Source organism: Pelophylax lessonae, assembly GCF_965119305.1.
Source record: "Pelophylax lessonae genome assembly, chromosome: 9".
Lineage (NCBI taxonomy): Eukaryota > Metazoa > Chordata > Amphibia > Anura > Ranidae > Pelophylax > Pelophylax lessonae.
The window spans coordinates 12,258,957-12,286,807 of record NC_138776.1 but is presented as its reverse complement, the minus strand read 5'-3'; the positions used below and the strand labels follow the sequence as shown (position 1 = coordinate 12,286,807).

Here is a 27,851-nt window from a genome sequence, read left to right as displayed (position 1 = left end):
GGCACCGCTCAACACCGAACTCCTCGCCATCGAAATGGGGGGGGGCTGTCGTTCTATGCAACCTAACAAAGCGTTTAACTCGTGGGTCAGCCCCCTTTTGGTGGGGCTAGGTCGCGGCCAACCTAGCGCGGACCTGAGGTGTGCGCGCGCTCTCTGGCCAGACTGGAGTGCCCACTGGATTTAGATTTTTCAGCTTGTCGCCAAGTCCAGCAGTTGATTGTAGGTCTGACAGGAATAAAACAGGATAAAAAAATCTAAAAATAAAAAAAAGTTGACAGGATCAGAGATCCCAGCAAGGAACTAGGTCTTGACTAGGCAGAAAAAAAACTGAGTACCTATAGCAGAGAGAGGAAGTATACCCCCTGGGACTGCCCAAAGGTGTAGCCAGACTTTTTTCTGCCAAGTTTCCTACTCCTGTAGGGGGCAGTAAAACCCAATGGTTAAGATCAGGAGCTGTGTCCATCAATGAATGAAAGAAATCATGCTTTATCTTTGTGCTAGGTGTAAAGGTGCCGGAATGGGTTTAATAAAATGGGGCAGCTCTGCATTGTGAAAAGGAGCGTGCAATGGGGGCCGCTCTGCATTGTGAAAGGGGCGCGCAATGGGGGCCGCTCTGCATTGTGAAAGGGTCGCGCAATGGGGGCCGCTCTGCATTGTGAAAGGGGCGCGCAATGGGGGCCGCTCTGCATTGTGAAAGGGGCGCGCAATGGGGGCCGCTCTGCATTGTGAAAGGGGCGCGCAATGGGGGCCGCTCTGCATTGTGAAAGGGGCGCGCAATGGGGGCCGCTCTGCATTGTGAAAGGGGCGCGCAATGGGGGCCGCTCTGCATTGTGAAAGGGGCGCGCAATGGGGGCCGCTCTGCATTGTGAAAGGGGCGCGCAATGGGGGCCGCTCTGCATTGTGAAAGGGGCGCGCAATGGGGGCCGCTCTGCATTGTGAAAGGGGCGCGCAATGGGGGCCGCTCTGCATTGTGAAAAGGGCGCGCAATGGGGGCCGTTCTGCATTGTGAAAAGGGCGCGCAATGGGGGCCGTTCTGCATTGTGAAAAGGGCGCGCAATGGGGGCCGTTCTGCATTGTGAAAAGGGCGCGCAATGGGGGCCGTTCTGCACTGTGAAAGGGGCGCGCAATGGGGGCCGCTCTGCACTGTGAAAGGGGGCGCGCAATGGGGGCCGCTCTGCACTGTGAAAGGGGCGCGCAATGGGGGCCGCTCTGCACTGTGAAAGGGGCGCGCAATGGGGGCCGCTCTGCATTGTGAAAGGGGCGCGCAATGGGGGCCGCTCTGCATTGTGAAAGGGGCGCGCAATGGGGGCCGCTCTGCATTGTGAAAGGGGCGCGCAATGGGGGCCGCTCTGCATTGTGAAAGGGGCGCGCAATGGGGGCCGTTCTGCATTGTGAAAGGGGCGCGCAATGGGGGCCGCTCTGCATTGTGAAAGGGGCGCGCAATGGGGGCCGCTCTGCATTGTGAAAGGGGCGCGCAATGGGGGCCGCTCTGCATTGTGAAAGGGGCGTGCAATGGGGGCCGCTCTGCATTGTGAAAGGGGCGTGCAATGGGGGCCGGTCTGCATTGTGAAAGAGGCGTGCAATGGGGGCCGCTCTGCATTGTGAAAGGGGCGTGCAATGGGGGCCACTGTGCAATGGGTCCCGAGGTGTGAAGGGGCCGCTCCGAGGTGTAAAGGGGGGCGTGCAATGGGGCCGCTCCGAGGTGGGAGCTATCAAAGTGGGAAATTGTATTAAGCACAGATAGAACAATAGAGTCAGAGCAAACCATAGCACACCTTTTGGATCTTGGATGAAGCGCAGGTAGGCGTGTCCTATATCTGCCAACAGCGTATACGCAGTCTTCCTCGCTCCCACCGACACTTCTTTAGTGCAAATCATCACCTTCATTAAATGAGAAATAATTCAATCACATATCCAGCTCAACATTTAATCCCCCCCCCCCCCCCCCGCTTCCGGTCCAATAATACTGAACAGCTGCACCGCATTCACATTACTGGAACTTCTCAGAGGATAAAGTCCATTTTATGCAGGACAACAATACAATCACTGAAGCTAAACCTGTATTTATGGCTCTTCAGGAAAATTACAACAGCTGGAAATGGAAATTGCACTGTCAAAATTATAAAGCAGAAACTCATACAAGTCTTGGTCCCCAAGTTTAGGATTGGGGGGAGTGGGGAAAAGTTAGAACAGTGGTCCCCAATGTGTGGCTCTTTACTTGTCTTTATCCAGACCTTGGGCACTATTCCTCCCACTGACACCAATGATGGGGCACTATTCCTCCCACTGAAACCAATGATGGGGCACTATTCCTCCCACTGAAACCAATGATGGGGCACTATTCCTCTCACTGATACCAATGATGGAGCACTATTCCTCCCACTGACACCAATGATGGGGCACTATTCCTCCCACTGACACCAATAATGGGGCACTATTCCTCCCACTGAAACCAATGATGGGGCACTATTCCTCCCACTGAAACCAATGATGGGGCACTATTCCTACCACTGACACCAATGATGGGGCATTATTCCTCCCACTGACACCAATGATGGGGCACTATTCCTCCCACTGACACCAATGATGGGGCACTATTCCTCCCACTGACACCAATGATGGGGCACTATTCCTCCCACTGACACCAATGATTGGGCACTATTCCTCCCACTGACACCAATGATGGGGCACTATTCCTCCCACTGACAGCAATGATGGGGCACTATTTCTCCCACTGACCCTAATGATGGGGCACTATTCCTCCTGATTGGCTGAGTTTGATTGACAGCAGAGGGAGACAATGGTGCCACTGTTGTGTCTCAGCCAATCGGGAGAGAGAGTTCCAGACAGCTAAGGCACTCGTGGACATCATGGGATAAAGAGGGGGGCTCAGGTAAGTATTAGGGGGGCTGCTGCACATAGAAGACTATCTTAAAGCATAAAACACACCTTCTGCCTTTACAACTCCTTTATGGTCTAAGTACCGCAGATTGAGTGTTCTATAGGAAAAAGACCCTATGTGATATTGAAGTCATACACAAGTCTCAATATATGCGCTGAACTATACCCAAGATCCTTGTATTTCCCCACCCACAATAGGACTTCTCAGTCTTACCTCTGGAATAATAGACGCTAAAAAGTCTTCATGGTCAGCGGTAAGGAGCTTGACGATATGGGTGAGACACTTCAAACGAGGCTACCCGGAAAAAAAGAAGAATGAATAAGTTTCCTTGTACAGCGAGCCACTTATCTTTATCTAATTATCATGCAGGAGCACATCATTACAAATATAGGAAGCTAGCATGGCTTCATTCAGGAGAAATAAATGGGGAGGATTGTAGGGAACTGAGTGACCAAAAATTGGATTTCTAACTTACTGTAAAATCCATTTCTCTGATTTTCATTAAAGGACACAGCTCCTGATCATCTTGACCATTGGGACAACCATGGGAAGCCGGGGTTCTGAGGGACCTGCCACCTCCATAAGGGGGTCAGTGGGGAGATGTGATCCTGAGGCTCCATAAGGAAAGGAAGACCTTGCAGTACAAAAACGATCTTTTAGCACCACTAAAGGATCCTCTCAAGGCTCAGGGTACCTATCAGCAGAGAGAGAGATAACAGGGACCCCCAAAGACTCACCTTACCAACCACAGGGGCGCCGAGAATTCAAATCCAGCACCATCATGGACACTATCCCTGTTCATATGTCTCGGGCACAGGAAGAGGAAGAGGTTGAGCTTTGGCACCCCCACGAGGCTCCAGTTTCCAGCATCTCGCAGACTAAGGTAAAAGGGGCCCCCGTGACATCATCTGGCTAGACAAACATGCCCGCCAACCGGAGACTAGCCAGGCTAAGGGAAAATGGCCCCCTTGACATAATTCAACTACACAAATATGGCCACCAGCCGAACTAAGGGAAAATGGCCACCATCAGCTACAAACACTGAAGCATGTTGCCAGGATCTTTCCTGCACCCTCTGCAACGGGACCCTCCCTGAAGGTAGGACACATGTTAGGGGAGACTCTGCTGTGCACTCTACACCGGTCTCTGTACTGGGACCCCCCTGCACTATACCCACACTGCAAACAGCAGAGCATGCACCTAAGGGACCCCTCCAGATAACCAGGGTGGGACACACTATCCCAGGACCCTTACAGACTGGTGGTAGCGGGGGGAGACCCCCAGGGGTCTCTGCTGCATTCTCTGCCCTAGGACCCCCCACCGGACTCTAGATCCAGACAGGGGAATGGGAGTGGGGGAAGCCCAACTCAGCGAGGGATTTAAGGATGGGAGAAGGGAACCTTCCGGCAAGTCTGACCGTCCCTGGAGGTTACCCGCATCCACCGCAAAAAAAAAAAAAAAAACACGCCAAAAGGGTAGAGGGGGGACTGTACTTAACCGTCCATGGTGCAGGTAACGCTCCAGGCAGAACAACTCGCCAAAGTAGGGGAGCTGTGGGCCAAGGAACAGCTGATGCAACTCAGACCCAAGCCTGGTCGTATGCGACCCTGCAAGATATTTAACTCGTGGCCAAACTAGAGCATAGCTGCTGTCTGCACGCGCTCGCTGGCTGGGGAGAACCACTGGATTTAGATTATCCAGCCCGTCGCCCAGCCCGGCAGTTGATTGTAGATCTCCCGAGAGAAAAAAAAAAAAAAAGATGTAAGGATAGAGAAAATTGTTTGAACCAGAGATCCCAGCCGGGAGCCTAGGTCCTTGCAGACCTAGGACTAGACAGATTAAAACGATTACCTAGAGCAGAGTGGGGGGGTTATATACCAAGCTGAGGACGGCCCATGGGCGTAGCCAGGTGTTTTTTGTTCTGCCTAGTCCTACTCCTGGAGGCAATATAACCCAGTAGTTATGATTTATGGAGCACTGTGTCTGTCGATGAACGAAAGAGAAATGGCGCCGTTTACATCTGGGTAGCCCGGAAGTGATTTGACGTCATAGCGTCCGGATTACTATATCACAGAGCCTAACAAAGCCAATCCTGTCTTTGCAGGGCTCCATAATCAGCTAGTGGAAGCACCGGCTGGTGGTTTGAGACTCCTAGTGAGATGGGAGAACCTGATGAAGCTGCAGGGGGTGGGGGGGATGTCCACTCCCGCTTCTTGTAAATGCAATCCAGTGGCTATTTAGCCACTGGGATTGCTTTTACAAGAGCCGACTGCCGGTTTAGGAAAAAAAAAAAAAAACAAACAGCAACGATAAACGGTACAGCGTGTATGGCTACATTGGCCAGCAAGTGGTTAAGCTTATGCAGATGGTGGGTTGGCAAACAGAGGGCGCAATCTACCAGTGGCCTGGCCACGATCAACTGGTAGACTGTGACTGAGTTGCTGACCCCCGACCTAGAGCCACACCCCCTTCTATTTGTTTTTAAAAAAAAAAAAAAAGAGAGTAAAAGTATCGTAAACCAACTCACCCGTTTGGCCGGAGAAGAAGCACTTTTCAGGGAACCCAGCAGAGTTTTCTTTAGCTCCTCCAAGTTCTTAGTAACAAACTCTCCGCAAGTAGGCCTCTCGCCTCCGCAGATCTCCTCCAGCACCCGGTACGCCTTTTTCTGCAAGCTGTGATTTTTCTCCTGATGAAGAAAGAGGAGATAATACAACATAAAAGGACACAATAATATATCGCTGGACATAAAGGGAAAACCAATGAAATCCCAGCGAAGGCCGATACCTGACTGGAAAATTCCCCCAAGAAAAAAAAAAAAAAAAGAAGATGTGCCCAAACTAGAGTGGTCATCACCATTTCTTGAATCCTTACAAATAAAGAATTAAAGGAAATAAAATAATATTCTATCTTTTTTTTTACCAAGCAGCCAGACACAGGATCCTTACCAATCATCCCATAAACGCCTCCATTCCTTCTAGGTTCTAGGAACACTTCTTGAAGAGAGAGTATGAACCGGTCCTTCTACCATACTAAGATTGGGAACCCTGGGGTGGAGGCACCATTTAAGGAATGCCAGTGTGTGGATGATAGGCGCTTTACAAGTTAGCATCTGGCGAGTTTGCATTGCATGTGGGGTGAAGGAGCGAAGCACTACAAGCTTGTGTTAACCACTACATGTGCACCTCCCCTGTCTGCCGTACAATGATTTAACCATGGTATTCCCGAGTGTGGCTCAGGATTAATTTTCAGTACCAAAAGCAGTAACCCCGGGCCACACTCAGGATTACTCCAGAATCACACTCCCCTTTCCTGCGATCCCCCACCGTCCTTCAGCCATCCCCCGCTCTGTACTCGGCCGATGCCGGCACCTGTCTTCTGGTTCCCTTCCCTGTGAGCGTTGTGACGCAGGGGGGTGGAACCGGCGGCAAATTCTAAAATGTAAATACACCAAATGAGATAATAGAAAGCCGTGATCCTAACGGATTACACTGTATCATCCCATTTCACCACAGGATTTCACCTGGTGACTTTTCCAGTGCCCTGCCTGTGCTTTTCCAGTTCTTTGTGCCTGGAAAATGGAGAACGACCATGGCGTTCAAAACGCATTCTTTTTACGCAAAAGTGCTTTTAGACGAACTGGAAAACAGCAACAGCAAAACGGAGTTACTTGAAGAACTGAGCGATAGCGATTGGTGGGAAAATTTGTCATCCGGCACGGAAAGTGACGACAGCGAGGATTCTGATGTCTCTTTCTGGCACATCGCATTTGATATTCTCCCCAAATTCCACAAGCGATGTGCCAGAAAGAGACATCAGAATTGTCGCTGTCGTCACTTTCCGTACCTGATGACAAATTTTCCCACGAATCGCTCAGTTCTTCAAGTAACTCCGTTTCGCTGTCGCTGTTATCCAGTTCGTCTAAAATCGCTTTTACGCAAAAAGAACGCTTTTTGGACAAATAACTGGAAAAGCACAGGCAGAGCACTGGAAAAGTCACCAGGTGAAATCCTGTGGTGAAATGGCATGATACAGCGTAATCCGTTAGGATCACAGCTTTGTATCATCTCATTTGGTGTATTTACATTTTTGAAATTGCTGCCGGTTCAACCCCCCCCCAAACGCTCGCAGGGAAGGGAACTGGAAGACAAGTAGCGGCCTTGGCCGAGCACGCAGCGGGATCGCAGGGGCGAGGACGTCGGGGGAGGCGGGGGATCGCAGGGGGTGGGTGGTGGGGGGGATCGCAGTTGGACGGCGGGGGATCGCAGTTGGACGGCGGGGGATCGCAGTTGGACGGCGGGGGATCGCAGTTGGACGGCGGGGGATCGCAGTTGGACGGCGGGGGATCGCAGTTGGACGGCGGGGGATCGCAGTTGGACGGCGGGGGTGGAGGACCGCAGGGGGGGGTGGAGGATCGCAGGGGGGGCGGAGGACCGCAGGGAGGACGGCGGATCGCAGGGAGGACGGCGGGGGATCGCAGGGGTGGGGGGAGGACGGCGGGGGAATCGCAGGAGGGAGGGGAGTTTTAAAATATAAAACAACAGATTTCCATGCAAAACAATGTAGCGCTTTTAGCACAGAAATCCTGACATAATCAGACCGCCAGGGAGGTTAATGACATACTGCGTCATGATATCTTCTCACTCTATTATCATGTACCGTTTTGTGGAAGGAACATTCATGAACTTTGACAAGCCCCTCCCCCCTCTTTCAGGAGAGGTGTCCAAGTACTTTTACTGTATCCTAGCTATTTCCGGGATATTTAAGTGATTTTTTTTCATTCCAAGGATTAAGAAACTGGTTTTTAAGGTTTATGCCAGATCTTATTATCTGGTTAATTTCATTTTCTATTAGCGCTACAATCTGATTATGGTTATTACTAATGCACTATTGATTTGAGTTTAGCGCCCCCTCACTCCAAGTTCTATAGTCAAAACCTTCTATAAGCCATCAATTTACTCCCAGTCTTACTATTGTATCAGTGACTTCTACTTTCCACTAATAAAGGCTTGTGAGGAGGAAAGTTCTTTGAGAACTAATTGCACAAACGTCACTGTAAATCTAAAAGGCAACAAATAAGGCCAAGGTCGGGTGAATGACGTGTCACTAATCGGGTGAAAGACACGATTGTCACCTACCTCCAGATAGGGAAGAATAGTCTGGTAGACCTTGGTCATGGAGGCTTCATCAGCGTAGGGAGCCATGGCTACAATGAGATCCAGCACAGAAAGTCTACAAAGAAAAGAATGAATGAATGAGATGTTTACATTTAATATAACAATACAGACAATGATTGGAGAGCAGTCTGTGGGGGCGAGCCTGAAGTGTAGGATTAGATACCCACACTCTATATTGCAAACTGTTTTAGCAGATAATACGAATACCAAGCACGGAATAAGAAAAAACAACATTTGCATAGCTATTCATCCAGTGAATCAGCTGATTAACAAACCGCCTTGTGACAGCATGGGAAAGGTGACAGGTACGCTTCAACCACTTTAGGTCCGCTCACTGTGCTGCTACTGCGGCACAGTGGCAGCCCTACGTCGCTGGATTCCTAGCTGTCTCGGCGGCGCACACGCGCCGCCACAGGCTCGCACAGCGGGAGGCAGGCCGGAGGAGGAGAGGCGGCGATCACCGTCTCTCTTCCCCAATCTTCAGGGAAAGTGAGAAAATCCGCCCGCTTGTGTAAGCAAAGCAGGCGGATCTTCTATGTGACAGACAGGAGGAGATCACAGGATTCAGCATAGCTCAACCTGTGATCTGTGTCTGTCACAGAACCCCCTCCCCCAACCATCAGTAAGTATGAGGCATACATTTAACCCCTTGATCACCAAGTGTTAACCCCTTCCCTGCCAGTGTCACCCCTTCCCTGCCAGTGTCATTATTACAGTAACAGTGCATATGTATAGCACTGATTACTGTAGTAAGGTCACTGGTACCCCCAAAAGTGTCAAAAATGTCAGTTAGGGGTCCAATCTGTCCACCGCAATATCGCAGTCCCGGGAAAAAAAAAAAAAAATCACAGATCGCAGCCATTACTAGTAAATAAAAAAATAACAAAAATGACAAAATCTCTCGTAGTTCGTACACGCAATAACTTTATTGGAATAGTGACCTTTCCATTTTTGTAGGCAGCGCCATTCCCCTCCTTTTTTTTTTCCTTGTTAGCTTTGTATGAGGGCGGCTGGGAAAATCTGGTATATAGTTCATGACTGCAAGGAAGCCGTATACTGACGGAAGACCACAAGTACAGTGTGGGTTGGTGGTTCAGATACAGTAGGAAACCTATTGGAATGCATAGCGGCCATGTTGGAACGCATAGCGCATGCGCAGTATGTTGTTCTAGTCCGTACGTCACTTCCGATAGCAGAATCTGATAGGTAGCGGTATTCTGACAGAACACTGGCACCGTCCTAATCGGTTTGACATCGACTTTGCGGCGCCGCACAGATTGCCAAAAGTAGTAGTTTGGGGTCAATTTCAATAGACATCCGTGCAGGAACCCGCACAGATGTCTGTCAAATCGCCCCCCGAGCTCGCACTGAAATGCGGGTATGAAATCGTGCGAGTTCAGCTTTTCAAATGCGTCCTCAGTGTGAATGAGGGCTAAAACGCATCGCTAAGCACACTGAAAAAGTGGATACATGCTGCTCTTGTGAATTTGCGATTTCGTTATCTGAAATTGATTTTTATTACAAATAAAAGGAATGCTATCAATATTTCTCTGGCTGTGGAATCTGAACCCTTCAATGCATGCCAAAGATCCCCGGTACTCCTCTACCGCTGTGCAGCCGTGTTTTCTCTCCTGTACTCAGGAAACGTTCATATCGAACTTTCATTGGGCTCGTTCTTAGCATCGAAGGTGACATTATCAAAGTATATTTAACATATTGATGCTTGTTCCTAAATTATAAATAGCTATTATTGAAACGGAACACATGAAGACTCACCGCACGGACTCGGTACTGTCTGGCTCTGTCAGCTTCACACCCGCCTTATCCAAGAAGCCGCTGACCATCTAGGAACACAACCGAATCATTTAATAGAGGAGGATCAATTAGCAGCAATATAGAGAATAACAGAGAGGAGCTACAGAATTGACTAAAAATCTGTTCATATTTTTTCTTACTTACTTGCAGTGGGGGTAACAGTTCCTGAACCCCGCACTCTGTAGGCGGCGCGCTCCCCAACACCGCACTCTGTAGGCGGCGCGCTCCCCAACACCGCACTCTGTAGGCGGCGCGCTCCCCAACACCGCACTCTGTAGGCGGCGCGCTCCCCAACACCGCACTCTGTAGGCGGCGCGCTCCCCAACACCGCACTCTGTAGGCGGCGCGCTCCCCAACACCGCACTCTGTAGGCGGCGCGCTCCCCAACACCGCACTCTGTAGGAAGCACTCTCCCAAACCCCACACTCTGTAGGAAGCACTCTCCCAAACCCCACACTCTGTAGGAAGCACTCCCAAACCCCACACTCTGTAGGAAGCACTCCCAAACCCCGCACTCTGTAGGTAGCGCGCTCCCGAACCCCGCACTCTGTAGGTAGCGCGCTCCCGAACCCCGCACTCTGTAGGTAGCGCGCTCCCGAACCCCGCACTCTGTAGGTAGCGCGCTCCCGAACCCCGCACTCTGTAGGTAGCGCGCTCCCGAACCCCGCACTCTGTAGGTAGCGCGCTCCCGAACCCCGCACTCTGTAGGTAGCGCGCTCCCGAACCCCGCACTCTGTAGGTAGCGCGCTCCCGAACCCCGCACTCTGTAGGTAGCGCGCTCCCGAACCCCGCACTCTGTAGGTAGCGCGCTCCCGAACCCCGCACTCTGTAGGTAGCGCGCTCCCGAACCCCGCACTCTGTAGGTAGCGCGCTCCCGAACCCCGCACTCTGTAGGTAGCGCGCTCCCGAACCCCGCACTCTGTAGGTAGCGCGCTCCCGAACCCCGCACTCTGTAGGTAGCGCGCTCCCGAACCCCGCACTCTGTAGGTAGCGCGCTCCCGAACCCCGCACTCTGTAGGTAGCGCGCTTCTGAACCCCGCACTCTGTAGGTAGCGCGCTTCTGAACCCCGCACTCTGTAGGTAGCGCGCTTCTGAACCCCGCACTCTGAAGGTAGCGCGCTTCCGAACCCCGCACTCTGAAGGTAGCGCGCTTCCGAACCCCGCACTCTGTAGGTAGCGCGCTTCCGAACCCCGAACCCCGCACTCTGTAGGTAGCGCGCTCCCGAACCCCGCACTCTGTAGGTAGCGTGCTCCCGAACCCCGCACTCTGTAGGTAGCGCGCTCCCGAACCCCGCCATCTGTAGGTAGCGCGCTTCCGAACCCCGCACTCTGTAGGTAGCTCGCTCCCGAACCCCGCACTCTGTAGGTAGCGCGCTCCCGAACCCCGCACTCTGTAGGTAGCGCGCTCCCGAACCCCGCACTCTGTAGGTAGCGCGCTCCCGAACCCCGCACTCTGTAGTTAGCGCGCTCCCGAACCCCGCACTCTGTAGTTAGCGCGCTTCCGAACCCCGCACTCTGTAGGTAGCGCGCTTCCGAACCCCGCACTCTGAAGGTAGCGCGCTTCCGAACCCCGCACTCTGTAGGTAGCGCGCTTCCGAACCCCGAACCCCGCACTCTGTAGGTAGCGCGCTCCCGAACCCCGCACTCTGTAGGTAGCGTGCTCCCGAACCCCGCACTCTGTAGGTAGCGCGCTCCCGAACCCCGCACTCTGTAGGTAGCGCGCTCCCGAACCCCGCACTCTGTAGGTAGCTCGCTCCCGAACCCCGCACTCTGTAGGTAGCGCGCTCCCGAACCCCGCACTCTGTAGGTAGCGCGCTCCCGAACCCCGCACTCTGTAGGTAGCGCGCTCCCGAACCCCGCACTCTGTAGGTAGCGCGCTTCTGAACCCCGCACTCTGTAGGTAGCGCGCTTCTGAACCCCGCACTCTGTAGGTAGCGCGCTTCTGAACCCCGCACTCTGAAGGTAGCGCGCTTCTGAACCCCGCACTCTGAAGGTAGCGCGCTTCCGAACCCCGCACTCTGTAGGTAGCGCGCTTCCGAACCCCGAACCCCGCACTCTGTAGGTAGCGCGCTCCCGAACCCCGCACTCTGTAGGTAGCGTGCTCCCGAACCCCGCACTCTGTAGGTAGCGCGCTCCCGAACCCCGCCATCTGTAGGTAGCGCGCTTCCGAACCCCGCACTCTGTAGGTAGCTCGCTCCCGAACCCCGCACTCTGTAGGTAGCGCGCTCCCGAACCCCGCACTCTGTAGGTAGCGCGCTTCCGAACCCCGCACTCTGTAGGTAGCGCGCTTCCGAACCCCGCACTCTGTAGGTAGCGCGCTCCCGAACCCCGCACTCTGTAGGTAGCGCGCTCCCGAACCCCGCACTCTGTAGGTAGCGCGCTCCCGAACCCCGCACTCTGTAGGTAGCGCGCTTCCGAACCCCGCACTCTGTAGGTAGCGCGCTTCCGAACCCCGCACTCTGTAGGTAGCGCGTTTCCGAACCCCGCACTCTGTAGGTAGCGCGCTTCCGAACCCCGCACTCTGTAGGTAGCGCGCTTCTGAACCCCGCACTCTGTAGGTAGCGCGCTTCTGAACCCCGCACTCTGTAGGTATTGTGCTCCTGAACCTCTAAAGCTTACATAGTGATAAAGAAAAGAAAAATGGAGAGTCGCGCTGATCCCTTAAGTTACTAAATGTAAACATGTGAATGTTCAGATAAATAAACAACTATACAATGGCAGCTGGCACAACAGGAACCCAGATCCAAAAATACAAAATATAAAAAGTGCAGCGCCTAAATGACAATACCCAAATGGCTGTGGGTAAATACATATGAACATTGGACAATGTCCTTTACAACGGCGTGACCATAAACATATCGCAAAGCATGAATCGGTCCTGTAGAAAAATAGTCTCTATAATGAAAAGAAAGGAGTGATGATAGGAAGCCGCTCCTGCTAAAGGTAGTCTCCACCAATGTGTAGGTAAAGCCAGGGTACTCTTACCAGATGTAGAGACCTTCAAATTAATGAAAGGTCAAATAGGCATGGGTAGTGAAAGCCAGGTGAGGGCGTACCGATCATCTGCTTCCTTAAATTTTCAAGACCAGAATCCAGGGATAAATGAACAAGTTAAAGAACTTTCCTCTGTTCCAGCACGGATACCAAGATGAAATGGACCTCGCAAAAAATACATGGGAATCCAGATAGTGAAATACGTCCAGTTAGCTTTATTACAGAGAAAAAATAGACAGGTACTCACATATAATCAGTTTGTATACAACGTGGAATATCCTAGATGGCCGCGGCGGTAGCGTGCGTCAAACGTGACTAACGAGTTTCGTCGTCACAGACTATCAAAGGCGCCTTTGATAAAGTCTGTGACGAAACGCGTCAGTCACGTTTGACGCACGCAAGCACGCTACCGCCGCGGCCATCTAGGATATTCCACGCTATATACGAACTGATTATATGTGAGTACCCGTCTATTTTTGCTCTGGACGTATTACACTATCTGGATTCCCATGTATTTTTTGCGAGGTCCATTTCATCTTGGTACCAGTGCTGGAACAGAGGAAAGTCCTTTAACTTGTTCATTTATCCCTGGATTCTGGTCTTGAAAATTTAAGGAAGCAGATGATCGGTACACCCTCACCTGGTTTTCACTACCCATGCCTGTTTGACCTTACATTAATTTGAAGGTCTCTACGTCTGGTAAGAGTACCCTGGCTTTACCTACACATTGGTGGAGACTACCTTTAGCGGGAGCGGCTTCCTATCATCACTCCTTTCTTTTCATTATAGAGACTATTTTTCTACAGGACTGATTCATGCTTTGCAATATGTTTATGGTCGCGCCGTTGTAAAGGACATTGTCCCATGTTCATATGTATTTACCCACAGCCATTTGGGTATTGTCATTTAGGCGCTGCACTTTTTATATACTCTATAGCTTACACAGAGCTATACATTAGCTTACTATTAACTATGCATATACTGTATATAAAATATATTTTTTCCTTCTCTCTCACAGACACACTGTGAGAAGAAAAAAAAAATGATATATACATTTAAAACCACTCACCTGCTGGTCTGTGATTGTTAGATAAACTCGCACTGTATCCAGCACTGGAAGCTTGTGAGCGGCGCCCTCTCCTGGTGCAGGAGCTTGGCTGTACACATTGAACAGTATAGGGAGAAAGTTCTTGGCAAACCTGCTGACTTCCGCTTTATCCGACTCTGCAGAGAGAAACAAAAACTAGATGAATGCACAGAGAACCAGGAGTGAGGAAATGAGCCAACTGGGGCTTCAACGATTACAGCAGCCAGTCAGGTATTATAATTCTGTGTGCTTCACATCACCATCTATATAGAATGTCCCCATTACACACCTTCCTGGAAACGACAAGGTTAAGGCGGGTGCTGTAGCAACCACCAGCAGGAGGCACGAGGCAGATTGCAATGCGAGTCAAAAGAATATATCGCCATCACATGGATCTTCAAGAAAATATCCAAACGTTTATTAAAGCAGAGTTTCAGCCTTTTTTTTTTTTTAACCACTTCAGGCCCGGAATATTTTGACCCCTTAATTGCGATTCGGCACTGTGTTGCTTTAACTGACAATTGCGTGGTCCTGCAATGCTGTACCCAAATAAAATTGATGTCCTTTTTTCCCACAAATAAAGCTTTCTTTTGGTGATATCTGATCACCTCTGCAATTAAAATTTTTTTTTTTGCGCTATAAACAAAAAAAAAAAAAAAAAAAGCAACAATTCTAGAAAAAAAAATAACATTTCCAATAAAAAAAATTTCAAAAACCGAATTTCTTTTTCAGTTTAGGCCAATTTGTATTCTGCTACATATTTTTGGTAAAAATCCCAAAAAAGCTTATATTAAATTGGTTTGCGCAAAAGTTATAGCGTTTTACAAACTATGGGAAAGATTTAAGGACTTATTTTTTTATTGTTTTTACTAGTAATGGCGGCGATCAGAGATTTTTAGTGGGATTGCGACATTGCGGCAGACAAATCTGACACTGACACTTTTTGGGGACCTTAATGACCAGGCCATCGGATCGGAGCTGAGCGCCAGGACCAGTCATCAACAGGTAGGCCAGAGAGTGCTAAAAAAAAAAAAATGCTAAGGGCAGTGGTTAACATCAGGGGCTATCAAAGGGTTAAATATGTGATTGGGGAGTGCTGTGTGGGAGGTGCTTGTAGTATGAGAAGACAGATCTGTGCTTTGCAGGAACACAGGATCACAACCTTCCCTTCTCAGAGAACGGCGGTTTGCCTTGTTTACATAGGCATCCTGCAGTTCTGCTCGTTTCTCCAACGATCGGCGCGTACCTGCAAGCATCGCGTCCACCGGACCCGCTGATTGGTTCCTCCTATGTCCAAAAGCACAGCGGGAGCGGGTCGCACGTGTGCGTGACCCAGACCCAGGAGTGCAGGATCACGTACAGATAACGTGATCCTGCCCAGGAGAGCCACCTCGCTGCCCTATATGGCCGGCAAGCGGTTAAATAACTTCTATTTTGGTCTACTACTTTTGGCAACAGTCCTCCCTGACGAAGCCATTTGGGCGAAACATGTAGAGGAAGAAAAACAAGTGTAGCCTTTATAAAAAAAAAAAACAAGATGTGAATATCTTCTGCTGTATATGACAAGTAAAGCTGTATACAATGTTTTATAAAATTTTAATAAAGAAAATTATTTTTAAGAAACTTGTAGTTGTATAAGAACCACAAAAGTCCCATAACTATTTGAATTTGGTACACACGAATTAGCGGATGCGGGTTCCCATATTTCCTTACCTAGTAAAATTATGTAAATAATTAGGCACACATTTAACCCTTTAAATGCTTTAGATGTTAACCCCTGCCTAGCCAGTGTCATTAGTACAGTGACAACGTATAGTATTATCACTGGATTGGTGTCACTCGAGATGTCAGTGGCAGTTAACCAGTTCTCACAAAGTGTCTGTTAGAGTCAGATTGCCCACCGCACTATCACAGTCCCATTATAACTCACCGATTACCGCCATTACTACCGGTAGTATAAGAAAAAATGAAAATAATTCCAGTATCAATCTCATAGTCTGTAAATGCTATCACTTTCATGCAAACCAATTAAAGCGGAGTTCCGGCCTCAAAATCGATTTTGGCCCATCTGCTTGCTAAATGTCGAGTGGCTTTGAGGAAGAGGCTGAGCCTCGAAACGCGTCAGCCGTTATCTCATTGGATATGGACTAATTTATGGACTACTCCTGACACTGGAGCAACTGAGCTTGATATGATCTTTTTTCGCCTATGTTTGTGAGTAGCCATTTTATATGTTGCATGAATAAAGCCTATTAATGAGGATAATGCGCTAGGTCGGTGAGCCCTTTCTTTGTTTTTCTTTGCTTGCTAAATGTCACCTGAAAAACAAATGAATAATCACAATTTTTTTTTTCTCTTTACTTACCTTGTTATAGAAGAAAATATACTCACCTTTCTTCCTCTTCCTCCCTCTGCGGCCGCGCCGTCACTTCCTCCTTGCATTGATTCCTGGGAGCTGAACGTCATCGCGCCTGCATCGGCCCCGCTCGTCACTTCCGGTGCAGGCACGTCATTCCCTGCTAAACAGCTTCTGGGCATGCCCAGAAGCTGTGCAGGGATGACGTGCCTGCACCAGAAGTGACGAGCGGGGCCGGTGCAGGGCATTGTGGGACCGAAGAGAACACAGAAGAGGATGCCGAAGAGGACGCGCTAGCTTCAGCTGCCCACACCTGAAATGGCAGCGCTGGAGAAGAAATTTTCAAGGTAAGCATTTCTTCTAAAAGGTAAGTGCGACCTGGGACAGTACAGAGGCTATCCATTGTGGAATGTACTAACCCTGACTGTCCCGGGGGTATTTTTATTAAAAAAAAAATCATGTCCGAGGCCGTAACTCTCCTTTAAACTTACTAGGATACATATGTATTGTGTGTATGTATGTATGTATATATATATATATATATATATATATATATATATATATATATATATATATATATATGTATGTATGTAGCACCCTCCTAGGTAGGTGCTAGGTTGGTATAAGCTTAGCAGCTCCATCTGCTTATCAGGGGAGCCTGATTGTTAGTTCTGCCTGTTACATGTGTCCATGTGTGATTCATCTGGGCTGAAGGAGTGTCCCTACTGTATCCAATGGGAGAGCATGTTGGACAGTGGAGGAAACCCAGCCAGTGACACAGGCTTTTGTGGCTGTCCCAGTGGGTTGGCACAACAGTGGTGCATTCTGGGATAGGTCCTAAAAGCCGGGGGCACATGTGACAGGAGGTCTTTGGGCAGGAAGTCAGTTCCCAGAAGAAGGGTGACTGCTGTCTCTCCTCCTGTCAGAAAGGTGGTCACAGGCAGTCAGCCTAGTGGACCAAGTGTGTGATGCTGAGCCAGGAGGTCCAGCATACTGACAAGTGGAGCTGAAGGCAGAGCAACCCAGGGAAAAACAGTGTCCATGAGAACCGGGAAACTTGCCAGGGATCTGCCCAGGAAGGGGACCACTCCAGTGGAGAGTCAGTGGACAGGGGCTAGCATGCACGGGAAGTGAGAAAGGGGGGTGCCAGGTTAGGACCTAGAAGAGGAATTCATTTAAGAACATATCTATTACTTCACTTCAGTGGCAAGGTGAAGCAGCGGCCTTGCCGCACACACTATGGTCAGTTGTCCTCAGAAATTGTGCATAGTTCATAGTTGGAGTATCCCACTCATCCCTTCTCCCATCCAAGTTCTAAAATAAAACACAAAAACCAAATCCCCTGGACTCTTCATTGTCTGAGCCAAGTCTTACAGACTGTAGCTATGGGTAACCTAGGGGAATCCACACTCAGCAGCTCCCTAAGGGGCAGTGCTACATTTGGGGGCTCATCTGGGATATTGCCCTGGGTTACGGGAACGGTTGCTAATGGCAACTGCTGAGACAAAAATGCAATTTTTTGATATTTTCTTCAAGGACTGTGTTTTAATGCTCAAGAGAAGTGTGAGGCCTGTTCTACGGGAGATCGGGAGAGTGGGATGAGGAATCAAATGCACAATAATGGTTGCCCGTGGCAATGAAAGAATTCCTCTCAGAATCGCAAATTGTTTGTTCAAGTGAGTGGGAAAAATGCATCTTACTGTGAAAACGGACTGTGCCTGCTTAACAGTAAATGGTGCAATTGTGGACGGAGAAAATGGCGGCCCAGGGCACGTGGATTTTTTTTTTTTTTACCAAAGACATGTAGCAGAATGCATTTTGTGCTAAATGTAAGAAAAAATTAGATTTTTAAAATTTTATTGAATATGTAACAAAGTAAAACAAAAATTTTCTCTCACAAATTTGTGCTCTTTTTTGGTTTATAGTGCATAAAAAAAAAAACCCCAATGGGGATCAAATACCACCAAAGAAAGCTCTATTTGTGTGAAAACATTATAATAAATGTATATATTTTTTTTTTAAATTTTATTTGGGTACAGTGTTGCATGACCACGCAATTACCAGTTACAGTAACGTAGTGCCAAAAAGCAAAAAACGCCCTGGTCATGAAGGGGGTAAAATCTTCCGGAGCGGAGGTGGTTATACGCTAATATTGTATGAATGAACAACAACCTCCAAAATGTAACTTTCATGGAATCCTGGCTCCTCCTACCTGTTTCACACCCCTTAGTGATGAGTGTACGCAAAGCCTGGCACACAGTAAGTCGAAGGTCTGGCCGATCACCGATTGCCATTCCCAAAGTGCGAGCAATTGCTTTGAAGGAAACTCCTACATCTGTGGGCTTGGTGCAGAATCCGGGTAACATCGTCCAGATCTGGGAAAGAAAGAACGAAGGTTACAATGTTTATTGTGTGTTAAATGTTATGGCCATGTATGTATATGTGGACAGCCCTCCAAATTATTGTATTCAGATCCCTAAAGCCAGCTCCATAAAGACATGGCTTGACCAGTTTGGTGTGGAGGAACTTGAGTGTCTTGTACAGAACCAGGATCTGATTCCTACTGAGGACATTTGGGATGAATTGGAATGACAGTTTCCACCCAAATCTTCACATCCAACATCATTACCTGACCTCACAACAAATGTTCTTTAGGCTAAATGGGCACAAACTCTCCGAGACACACTTCAAAATCTTGTAGAAAGGCGTCCAAGAAGAGTGGAGGCTGTTATGGTTTGGTTTAATGGGTTTGGTGTGGAAGAACTTGGGAGTGTCCTGACCTTAACCCTACTAATCACCTTTGGGATGAAATGAGCCACTGATGGTGGGCCGGGTCTTCTCACCCAATATCAGTACCTGACCTCACAAATGGGAACATACGCCCACAAACACTTTAGGGTCTTGTGGAAAAGAGTGGAGGTCGGTATAGTCAAAAACAGTCTCAACAACAGCCCTAGTGCATGCAGCTCTGCAAGCTGATCCCTAAACATCTTTAATCACTTTATGACCAATGACGTACCCAAACATCGCTGGATTTCAAGTGGTTACACTGAGATCATGCCTGCACCTTCAGTTTTATTTTATTTTTTTCAGAAACGACGATTGGTTCTCTTTTAACCACTTGCCGACTGCCGCACGACTATTTACGTCGGCAGTCAGCCCCTCACAGGCAGAGTGACGTAGATCTACGTCACTAGCCTGTGAGGGTCTAGAGAGCGAGCGCGCGCTCCCGCTCCCGCGTGGTCACGGACCCCCCCACGCGTGTGACCGGCGGACCCGATGTCCGCCGGTCACTCTGCGATCGTCGCTGCAGAGGGAGAAAGGCAGGCGGCTAATGTAAACAAGCCGCCTGTCATTCTCCCCTGTGTAGAAACCGTGATCACACGGTTCTACCATGTAGGACCGTTGATCACTGTTTCTACAGCTCAGGCCACAGCCAATCACTGTTAGAATCACGCCCCTAGGGACACACACAGCCCCTCCCTCTCAAATAAAGTTAACCCCTTCACTACCAGTGTCATTTTGCAGTAACAGTGCATATGTATAGCACTGATTACTGTAGTAATGTCACTGGTAACCCCAAAAGTGTCAAAAATGTCAGTCAAGGGTCCGATCTGTCCGATCTGTCCGCCGCAATGTCGCAGTACCGCAAAAAAAAAAAAAAAAATAGCAAAAAGCGTATTTTGATTAGTTTGCGCAAAAGTTATTGCGTTTACTAAGGGAAAGATTTTTGTCATTTTTGTTTTTTTTTTTTTAACGCATAATGGCGGCGATCTGCGATTTTTTTTTGCGGGACTGCGACATTGGGACGGACAGATCGGACCCTTGACTGACATTTTTGACACTTTTGGGGGTACCAGTGACATTACTGCAGTAATCAGTGCTATACATATTCACTGTTACTGTAAAATGACACTGGTAGTTAAGGGGTTAACTTTTTGAGAGGGAGGGGTTAAGCGTGTCCCTAGGGGCATGTTTCTTACTGTGATTGGATGTGGCTACTGGTGTAAGAACAGAGATCAATGGTCCTACAAAGCAGAACCGTGTGATCTCCATTCTTACGCAGGGAAGAATGACAGGCGGCTTTGTTTACATTAGCCGCCTGCCTTTCTCCCGGTGTAACGGACGATCGCGAGTGCTCGCGATGTCCGCCGGGCACACGCGTGGGGGGGGGGGGGGGTGCGTGACCGAGCGGGAGCGCGCATCCGGCGGCGTGCGCTCGCTCCCCAGAGCCTTTACAGGCTAGCGACATAGACCTAAGTCGCTCTGCCTGTGAGGGGCTGACCGCCGCAGTAAATATACTGTGAGCGCTCGGCAAGTGGTTAAAAGTGTTTGGGGTTCTAAGAAATTTTCTAGCAAAAAAAAAAAACATAATGCAAACAAAGAAGAGTGATGGAAAAAGCCCAGTCTTTAAGTGGTGTAAGATTATAGATTTAACAGTCAAAATTTTTTCGATTCCACTTCCTGGTATAGTGAGGTGCTGGTGACATACCCCTGGCCTCATATCTGCCCCCTGGGAAGGCTACATCCCCAGCACCTTCCAGGGAAATCTCATCTGTAAACTGCAGGATCTTGTGAGATCTCAGGGAGGGGAGAAAAGGCAATCTGCCCCACCGAGATCTGGCACAGATGCCATTGGTTGGCCAGCACAGAGAATGGTAAAATTGGATGCAGAGCGCAGGCAGGATGGACCAGTGGGACTTTGTAAATGTAGTAAAGAAAGCAGTGTGCTACTAAATGCGGGTCTACTGCATTGGATAAATACATGTAATTAGCACTGGTAGCTTATTAACGTTGCGGGGGAGGTCCGCTTTAATGGCCATGGCTTTGAAATGAGATGTCAATCTCATAAGTGTGATGGTCGGATGTGCACTTCAATTACAGAAACACTGGAGGTATCACTTACCTGCCACTGGAGAGTCTCGTAGATTTTGGCCTCAAGGTTTCTTCCTGCTTGAGCCAGTTCACCAGCTGAAGAGTAAAAGAACAAAAAATCCATTACAGACATGCAGAATAATTTCAGCAGAATTTTCAAAAAAACGAATTTGAGGTGTTTACAGGACCTAGACCTCACAGGTGCATTATATGGCAATAGTGCAAAATAAAGGTAAGGCCCCAGGTAGTTATATGGTGGTAGTTGAACATGTACATGCAACTGTCTGCATAAAGTATAGGCGTATACCCGCTTACAGCTGCCTCCTGTAATTGATATGACACGGGCGGCTGTATGCAGCAGCTGTGGCTCACAGGTAGGAAAATAAGCCTGAATTTTACATCTTCCTTTGCAAGAGGCTTAAGAAATGATACTTCCCACTACAGAGCATCCAACTTCAAAATGCACCACCTAGGATGAAATCTGCATGGAGTCTATATGGTGTGTGTGTGTGTGTGTATAGGATGCAATCTATATGGTGTGTGTGTGTGCTCACAAGTTTTCACTGGATGTTCTTTTTCCTTCCATAACCCAAATGTTGAGCCCATGGCCTGACTTTGGACATTCAGACATTTATGCAACGAGCAGTTAATGAGTCTGAAAGTGCATTACAGAGGCACTGCACACAAAGTCTAGTTAGTTTATCAGCTGCTTTAGCTCACCCTGCTCCCTCTCCCAGAAGTGGAGCTGCTTTAGCTCACCCTGCTCCCGCTCTCCCAGAAGTGATGTTGCTTTAGCTCACCCTGCTCCCTCTCCCAGAAGTGGAGCTGCTTTAGCTCACCCTTTTCCTTCTCCCAGAAGTGGAGCTGCTTTAGCTGACCCTGCTCCCTCTCTCCCAGAAGTGATGCTGCTTTAGCTCACCCTGCTCCCTCTCTACCAGAAGTCATGCTGCTTTATCTCACACTGTTCCCTCTCTCCCAGAAGTCCTGTTGCTTTAGCTCACCCTACCCCCTCTCTCCCAGAATTGACGTTGCCTTAGCTCATCCTGTTCCCTCCTTCAGAAGTGGAGCTGCTTTAGCTCACCCTGCTCCCTCTCCCAGAATTGACAGTCTTCGCTCACCCTGTTCCCTCTCCCAGAAGTGATGCTGATTTTGCTCACCTTGCTCCCTCTCTCACAGGAGTGATGCTGCATTAGCTCACACGGCTCCCTTGGCTGTTCCAGTGTAAACCGTGCACTTGCCCTATGTTTACATTGGAAGACCACCAAAGTCATTGGACTTTGTGGATGTGTTGCTCGACAATGCCTGCAGTTACAGAGGCCAGTGAGGAGCTCGTTAACCGGTTCCCACTGGTGCTAGAGCCGAAAGATGGTTACAACCCGGGAGGGAGGGCATCCATGGACGTCCTTCCGTGATCATTCACCCCCTGCGGTGCGCAAGCAGCACGCTCTGTGATCGCTGCGTCCTTAGGACACAGCTGATCACGGATTGGGGTAAAGGGCCAATCAAAGCAGCCATTTACCACGTGACCAGCTGTGTCGAATAACAGCAGATCACGATGTAAACACAAGCCATTTATCAGCATGCTGACAGCGTGAGGAGAGGAGAGACAATAAATGGCTTTTGCTCAAGTGACATCTACACCGATACCACAGGGCACTAATTATCAGTGTCCTGATTATTAGTGTAGTTCCAACAGTGCCCGCCAGTGCCTCCTCCTCGCCGCTTCATCAGCGCCCTTCAGTGTTGCCTTATCAGTGCCACCTCATCAGTGTCCAACAGTGCCTCCTCATTAGTGCCCTTCAGTGCCACCTATCATGTCCCTTCAGTGTTGCCTATCAGTGCAGCCTCATCAGTGCAGCCTCATCAGTGCAGCCTCATCAGTGCAGCCTCATCAGTGCAGCCTCATCAGTGCAGCCTCATCAGTGCAGCCTCATCAGTGCAGCCTCATCAGTGCAGCCTCATCAGCACACATAAGTGGAGAAAAATTACCTGTTTGCAAAATTTTATAACAAACTGAAAGCTTTTTTTTTTCTCTCCAAATTTTTAGTTTTTTTTGTTGGGTTAGCAAAAAAATAAAACCCCAGAGGTGATTAAATACCACCAAAAGAAAGCCCTATTTGTGTGAAAAAAATTGAAGGATTCATATGTGTACAGTGTAGCATGACCGCGCAATTGTGATTCAAAGTGTGAAAGAACTGACTGAAAATTGGCCTGGGCAGGAAGGGGGGTAAAAGAGCCCAGTAACCAAGTGGTTAACAGCCAGTTTGCTGTGACACAAATCTAAACCCAAGGAAAAAAAAAAAAAAAAAAACTTAAAGTGGTTGTAAAGGCTGAAGGTTTTTTACCTTGATGCATTCAATACTTTCCTAAGCCCAACCTCGATTCAGCGATGTGCACAAGAGCAGAGGCTCTCCCAGGTCTCTTCCTACTCTATGGCTGTGAAGCAGCTGCGGGGAGCCATTGGCTCCTGTTGCTGTCAATCACAGCCGGTGAGGAGGGAGCAGAGGCGGGGCTGAGCCGCGCACTCGTTGTCTTATGGACACAGAGCGGGGCTCGGAAGCGAGCACACACAAGAGCCCCCATAGCAAGTGTTTTGCCATGGGGGCACTCAGCAGGGGGGAGGAGAGGAACCAGAAAGAGGAGGATCGCGACTGCTCCTTGGAAAAAAATATTACAACGAGCAGATATGTTTTTTATTTTTATTTTAAATGTTGCCTTTACACTTTAACCACTTGCCACGCGCCCCACGCAGATTTACTGCGGCTCGGCTGAGCATGATCACGTAGATCTAGGTGAATATGTGCACGCGGTCTCGGTCTGTGATTAGACACAGCGGGAGGCAGACCACGGGAGGAGCGGGCTCGATCGCCGCCGGCCTCCTGCTATCTTTGGCTAGACTGACAGGAGAGCCGTCTGGAATGTAAACAATGCAAGACGGCTCTCCTGTCAGTGGCAGGGAAAGATCTGTGATTCACCTAAGCTGAATCACCGATCTCTCTGTGCCTCTGTTCAATCCATCCCCCACACAGTGAGAACGCACATACAGGGAAACATATTTAACCCCTTGATCACCCCCAGTGTTAACCCCTTCCCTGCCAGTGTCATTTATAAAGTAACAGTGCATATTATTTAGCACTGATCCCTGTATTAATGTCACTGGTCCCCAAAAAGTGTCACTTAGTGTCAGATTCGTCCGCCGTAATGTCGCAGTCCTGATAAAATTGCTGATCGCCGCCATTACGAATTTAAAAAAATAAAAATAAAAAGTCCAAAGATCTATCCCATAGTTTGTAAAAGCTGTAAATTTTGCGCAAACCAATTACTACACGCTTTTTGGGATGTTTTCTTTTTTTACCAAAAATATGAAGCAGAATACAAATTGGCCTAAACTGAAAAAAAATGGATTTTTTTTTAAAAAATTTTTTATTGGGAATGTTTTATAGCAGAAAGTAAAAAAAAAAATATATATATAGATTTTTTTTTTTCAAAAATTTTGCTCTTTTTTGGTTTATAGCACAAAACCTAAAAATCGCAGAGGTGAACAAATACCACCAAAAGAAAGCTCTGTTTGTGGGGGAAAAAGGGACATCCATTTTATTTGGGTACAACGTCGCACGACCGCGCAATTGTCAGTTAAAGCAACGCAGTGCCAAATCGAAAAAAAAATGGCCTGGTCATTAAGGGGGGGGGGGGGGGTAAAACCTTGCGGAGCTGAAGTGGTTAATATACAGCCGTGGCCAAAGATTTTGAGAATGATGCAAATAATTTTCACAAAGTCAGCTGCCTCAGTGTTTTATGTCTTTGTGTCAGATGTTACTATGGGATATTGAAGTAGAATACAAGATTTCATAAGTGTCAAAGGCTTTTATTGACAATGACATGAAGCCGCTTTCCATGGAGGGGGATCTCGCTACCGGGTCCCACTGCTGTGCTTATTGACACGGACAGCGGCACTCAGCCCCGCTTCAATGTCACAGGATTTGATTGACGGCAGCGGGAGCCAACGGACACCAATGCTATCAATCTGTTCAAAGAAGAGAGAGAGAGAGCCAGTGGCTGGGGCTGCTGTGTTTGTGAACATCGCTGAAACAGATCGGGATTAGGTAACAAAAAGGGGGGTCTGGGGTAGCTGCGGCACAGGAGGTTTTCTATGCATTAAAGTACAAAACCTTGAGACTGTACAACCACACTTTAAGCAGTTAACCACTTAAGCCCCGGAAGATTTTACCCCCTTCCTGACCAGGGGGTATTTTGCGATTCTGGACTGCGTGACTTTAACGGACAATTACGCGGTGGTGCGACGCTGTACCTAAACGAATTTGACGTCCTTTTTTTCCCACAAACAGAGCTTTCTTTTGGTGGTATTTGATCACCTGTGCGATTTTTTGATCATGCGCTATAAACAAAAAAAAGCGACAATTTTGCAAAAACAATAATATTTTTCACTTTTTTTTATATGAAATTCCCGAAAAAAAAAAAAAAAAGGAAAAAAAAATCAAAATTTTTTAACATTTTCGGCCAATTTGTTTTATGCTACATATGTTTGGTTTAAAAAAAAAAAATATCGCAAAAAGCGTATTTTGATTGGTTTGCGCAAAAGTTATTGCGTTTACTAACAAAGGGAAAGATTTTTGTCATTTTTGTTGTTTTTTTTTTTAACGCGTAATGGCGGCGATCTGCGATTTTTTTTGCGGGACTGCGACATTGCGGCGGACAGATCGGACCCTTGACTGACATTTTTGACACTTTTGGGGGTACCAGTGACATTACTACAGTAATCAGTGCTATACATATGCACTGTTACTGTAAAATGACACTGGCAGGGAAGGGGTTAACTTTATTTGAGAGGGAGGGGTTGTGTGTGTCTCTAGGGGCGTGATTCTAACTGTGATTGGCTGTGGCTTGAGATGTATGAACAATGATCAACAGTCCTACATAGTAGAACCGTATGATCACCATTCATACACAGGGGAGAATGACAGGCGGCTTGTTTACATCAGCCGCCTGCCTTTCTCCCTCTGTCACGAACGATCGTGAGTGCCCGGCGCTCGCTCCCCAGAGCCTCACAGGCTAGTGACGTACCGGTACGTCACTTTGCCTGTGAGGGGCTGACTGCCGACGTATATATACTTGTGGCGGTCGGCAAGTGGTTAAATGTCAATCTGGCATTCGTTTTTGTTTTTTCTAAATTGTTATTAAAACTCAATAAAAGGCCCTCCTGCATGTGTGAGAACATTAGACTGAACGCTCCTATGTAACAATGGTGAATTGTTCTGTAAATGGTTCTATTCTGTAAACGTGAAACACCAAATTACTCATGCCCAGCCCTGGCATCCCTTTAACTTTAGTCTCTGCACCAAGGGGGTGGGAAGAACTGCCAGATTGTAACCACTGTGATTGGCTGTCACAGAGGTCACATGCCCCCGGAGCCCATTCCGCTGGCTCCTGATCATTCCTACTTTGACAACTCGGTCAGTGCTGGGAGCGCACGGCGAGAACACTCCCAGCTTGGAAACCTCACCCCGTCCATGGACGCATATGTGCAGCATGCAGACATTAACCACTTCTGGACCGGAAGGATTTTCCCCCCTATTGACCAGGCCGTATTTTGCGATTCGGCACTGCGTTACTTTAACAGACAATTGCGCAGTCGTGCGACGCTGTACCCAAATACAATTGATGTCCTTTTATTCCCACAAATAGATATTTCTTTTGGTGGTATTTGATCACCTGTGCGATTTTTATTTTTTGCGCTATAAACAGAAAAATATTCCACAATTCTGAAAAAAAATATATATATTTTTCACTTTCTGCTATAAAACATTTTTAAAAAAATAATTTAAAAATCAAAATTTTTTAACATTTTAGGCCAATTTGTTTTCTGCCACATTTTTTTTTTTTTTACCAAAAATATCGCAATAAGCGTATTTTGATTGGTTTGCGCAAAAGTTATTGTGTCTACTAACTACGGGAAAGATTTATGTCATTTTTATTTTTTTTACTAGTAATGGCGGTGATCAGCGATTTTTATTGGGACTGCGACATTGTGGAAGACAGATTGGACCCCTAACTGACATTTTTGGTTAAAAAAAACTGCAATAAGCATAAAGTTATCGCGTCTACAAACTAGGAGAAAGATTTATGTCACTTTTTTTTTTTTTTACTAGTAATGACGGTGATATGTGATTTTTAGCAGGACTGCGACATTGCGGCGGACAGATCGGACCCCTAACTGACATTTTTGACACTTTTAGGGGAGACCAGTGACATTACTACAGTAATCAGTGCTAAAAATATGCACTGTTACTGTAATAATGACACTGACAGGGAAGGGGTTAACCCTGTGGGTGATCAAGGGGTTAAATGTGAGCCCAGGGGAGTGATTCTAACTGTGGGGGGGCGGGGCTTGTGAAATGACCATAGAGACCTGTGATCCTATATAGAAGGATCACAGGCGCTCTGTGATCATTCCAGAGAGAAGAATGGTTGGCTGTGTTTATAACAGCTGACCGTCCTCTCTCAGTGGGGAACGATCGCGGGTGTCAGGAGGCAATCGGAGCCACCTGCCCCGTGCATCGGAGTCCCTGCTGCCGGGTGGGGGGGCGGGAGCACGCCGCCGCCAGTGGCGCGTGCTCGCCCCCTAGCTGC

General features: G+C 48.2%; 1 protein-coding gene across 1 annotated transcript in view; it reads right to left on the bottom strand.

Moving 5' to 3' along the window:
* Positions 1-27,851, bottom strand: part of RRP12 (ribosomal RNA processing 12 homolog) — a 135,287-nt gene that overhangs the window by 63,567 nt on the left and 43,869 nt on the right. Inside the window, exons 16-23 of the mRNA XM_082268363.1 lie at positions 21,235-21,299; positions 18,541-18,703; positions 13,955-14,109; positions 9,853-9,920; positions 8,038-8,131; positions 5,430-5,588; positions 3,116-3,196; positions 1,776-1,881 (exon numbers count right to left, since the gene is read on the bottom strand). Of these exons, the coding sequence (XP_082124489.1) occupies positions 1,776-1,881; positions 3,116-3,196; positions 5,430-5,588; positions 8,038-8,131; positions 9,853-9,920; positions 13,955-14,109; positions 18,541-18,703; positions 21,235-21,299 (891 nt within the window). The remainder of the gene's footprint in view (positions 1-1,775; positions 1,882-3,115; positions 3,197-5,429; positions 5,589-8,037; positions 8,132-9,852; positions 9,921-13,954; positions 14,110-18,540; positions 18,704-21,234; positions 21,300-27,851) is intronic.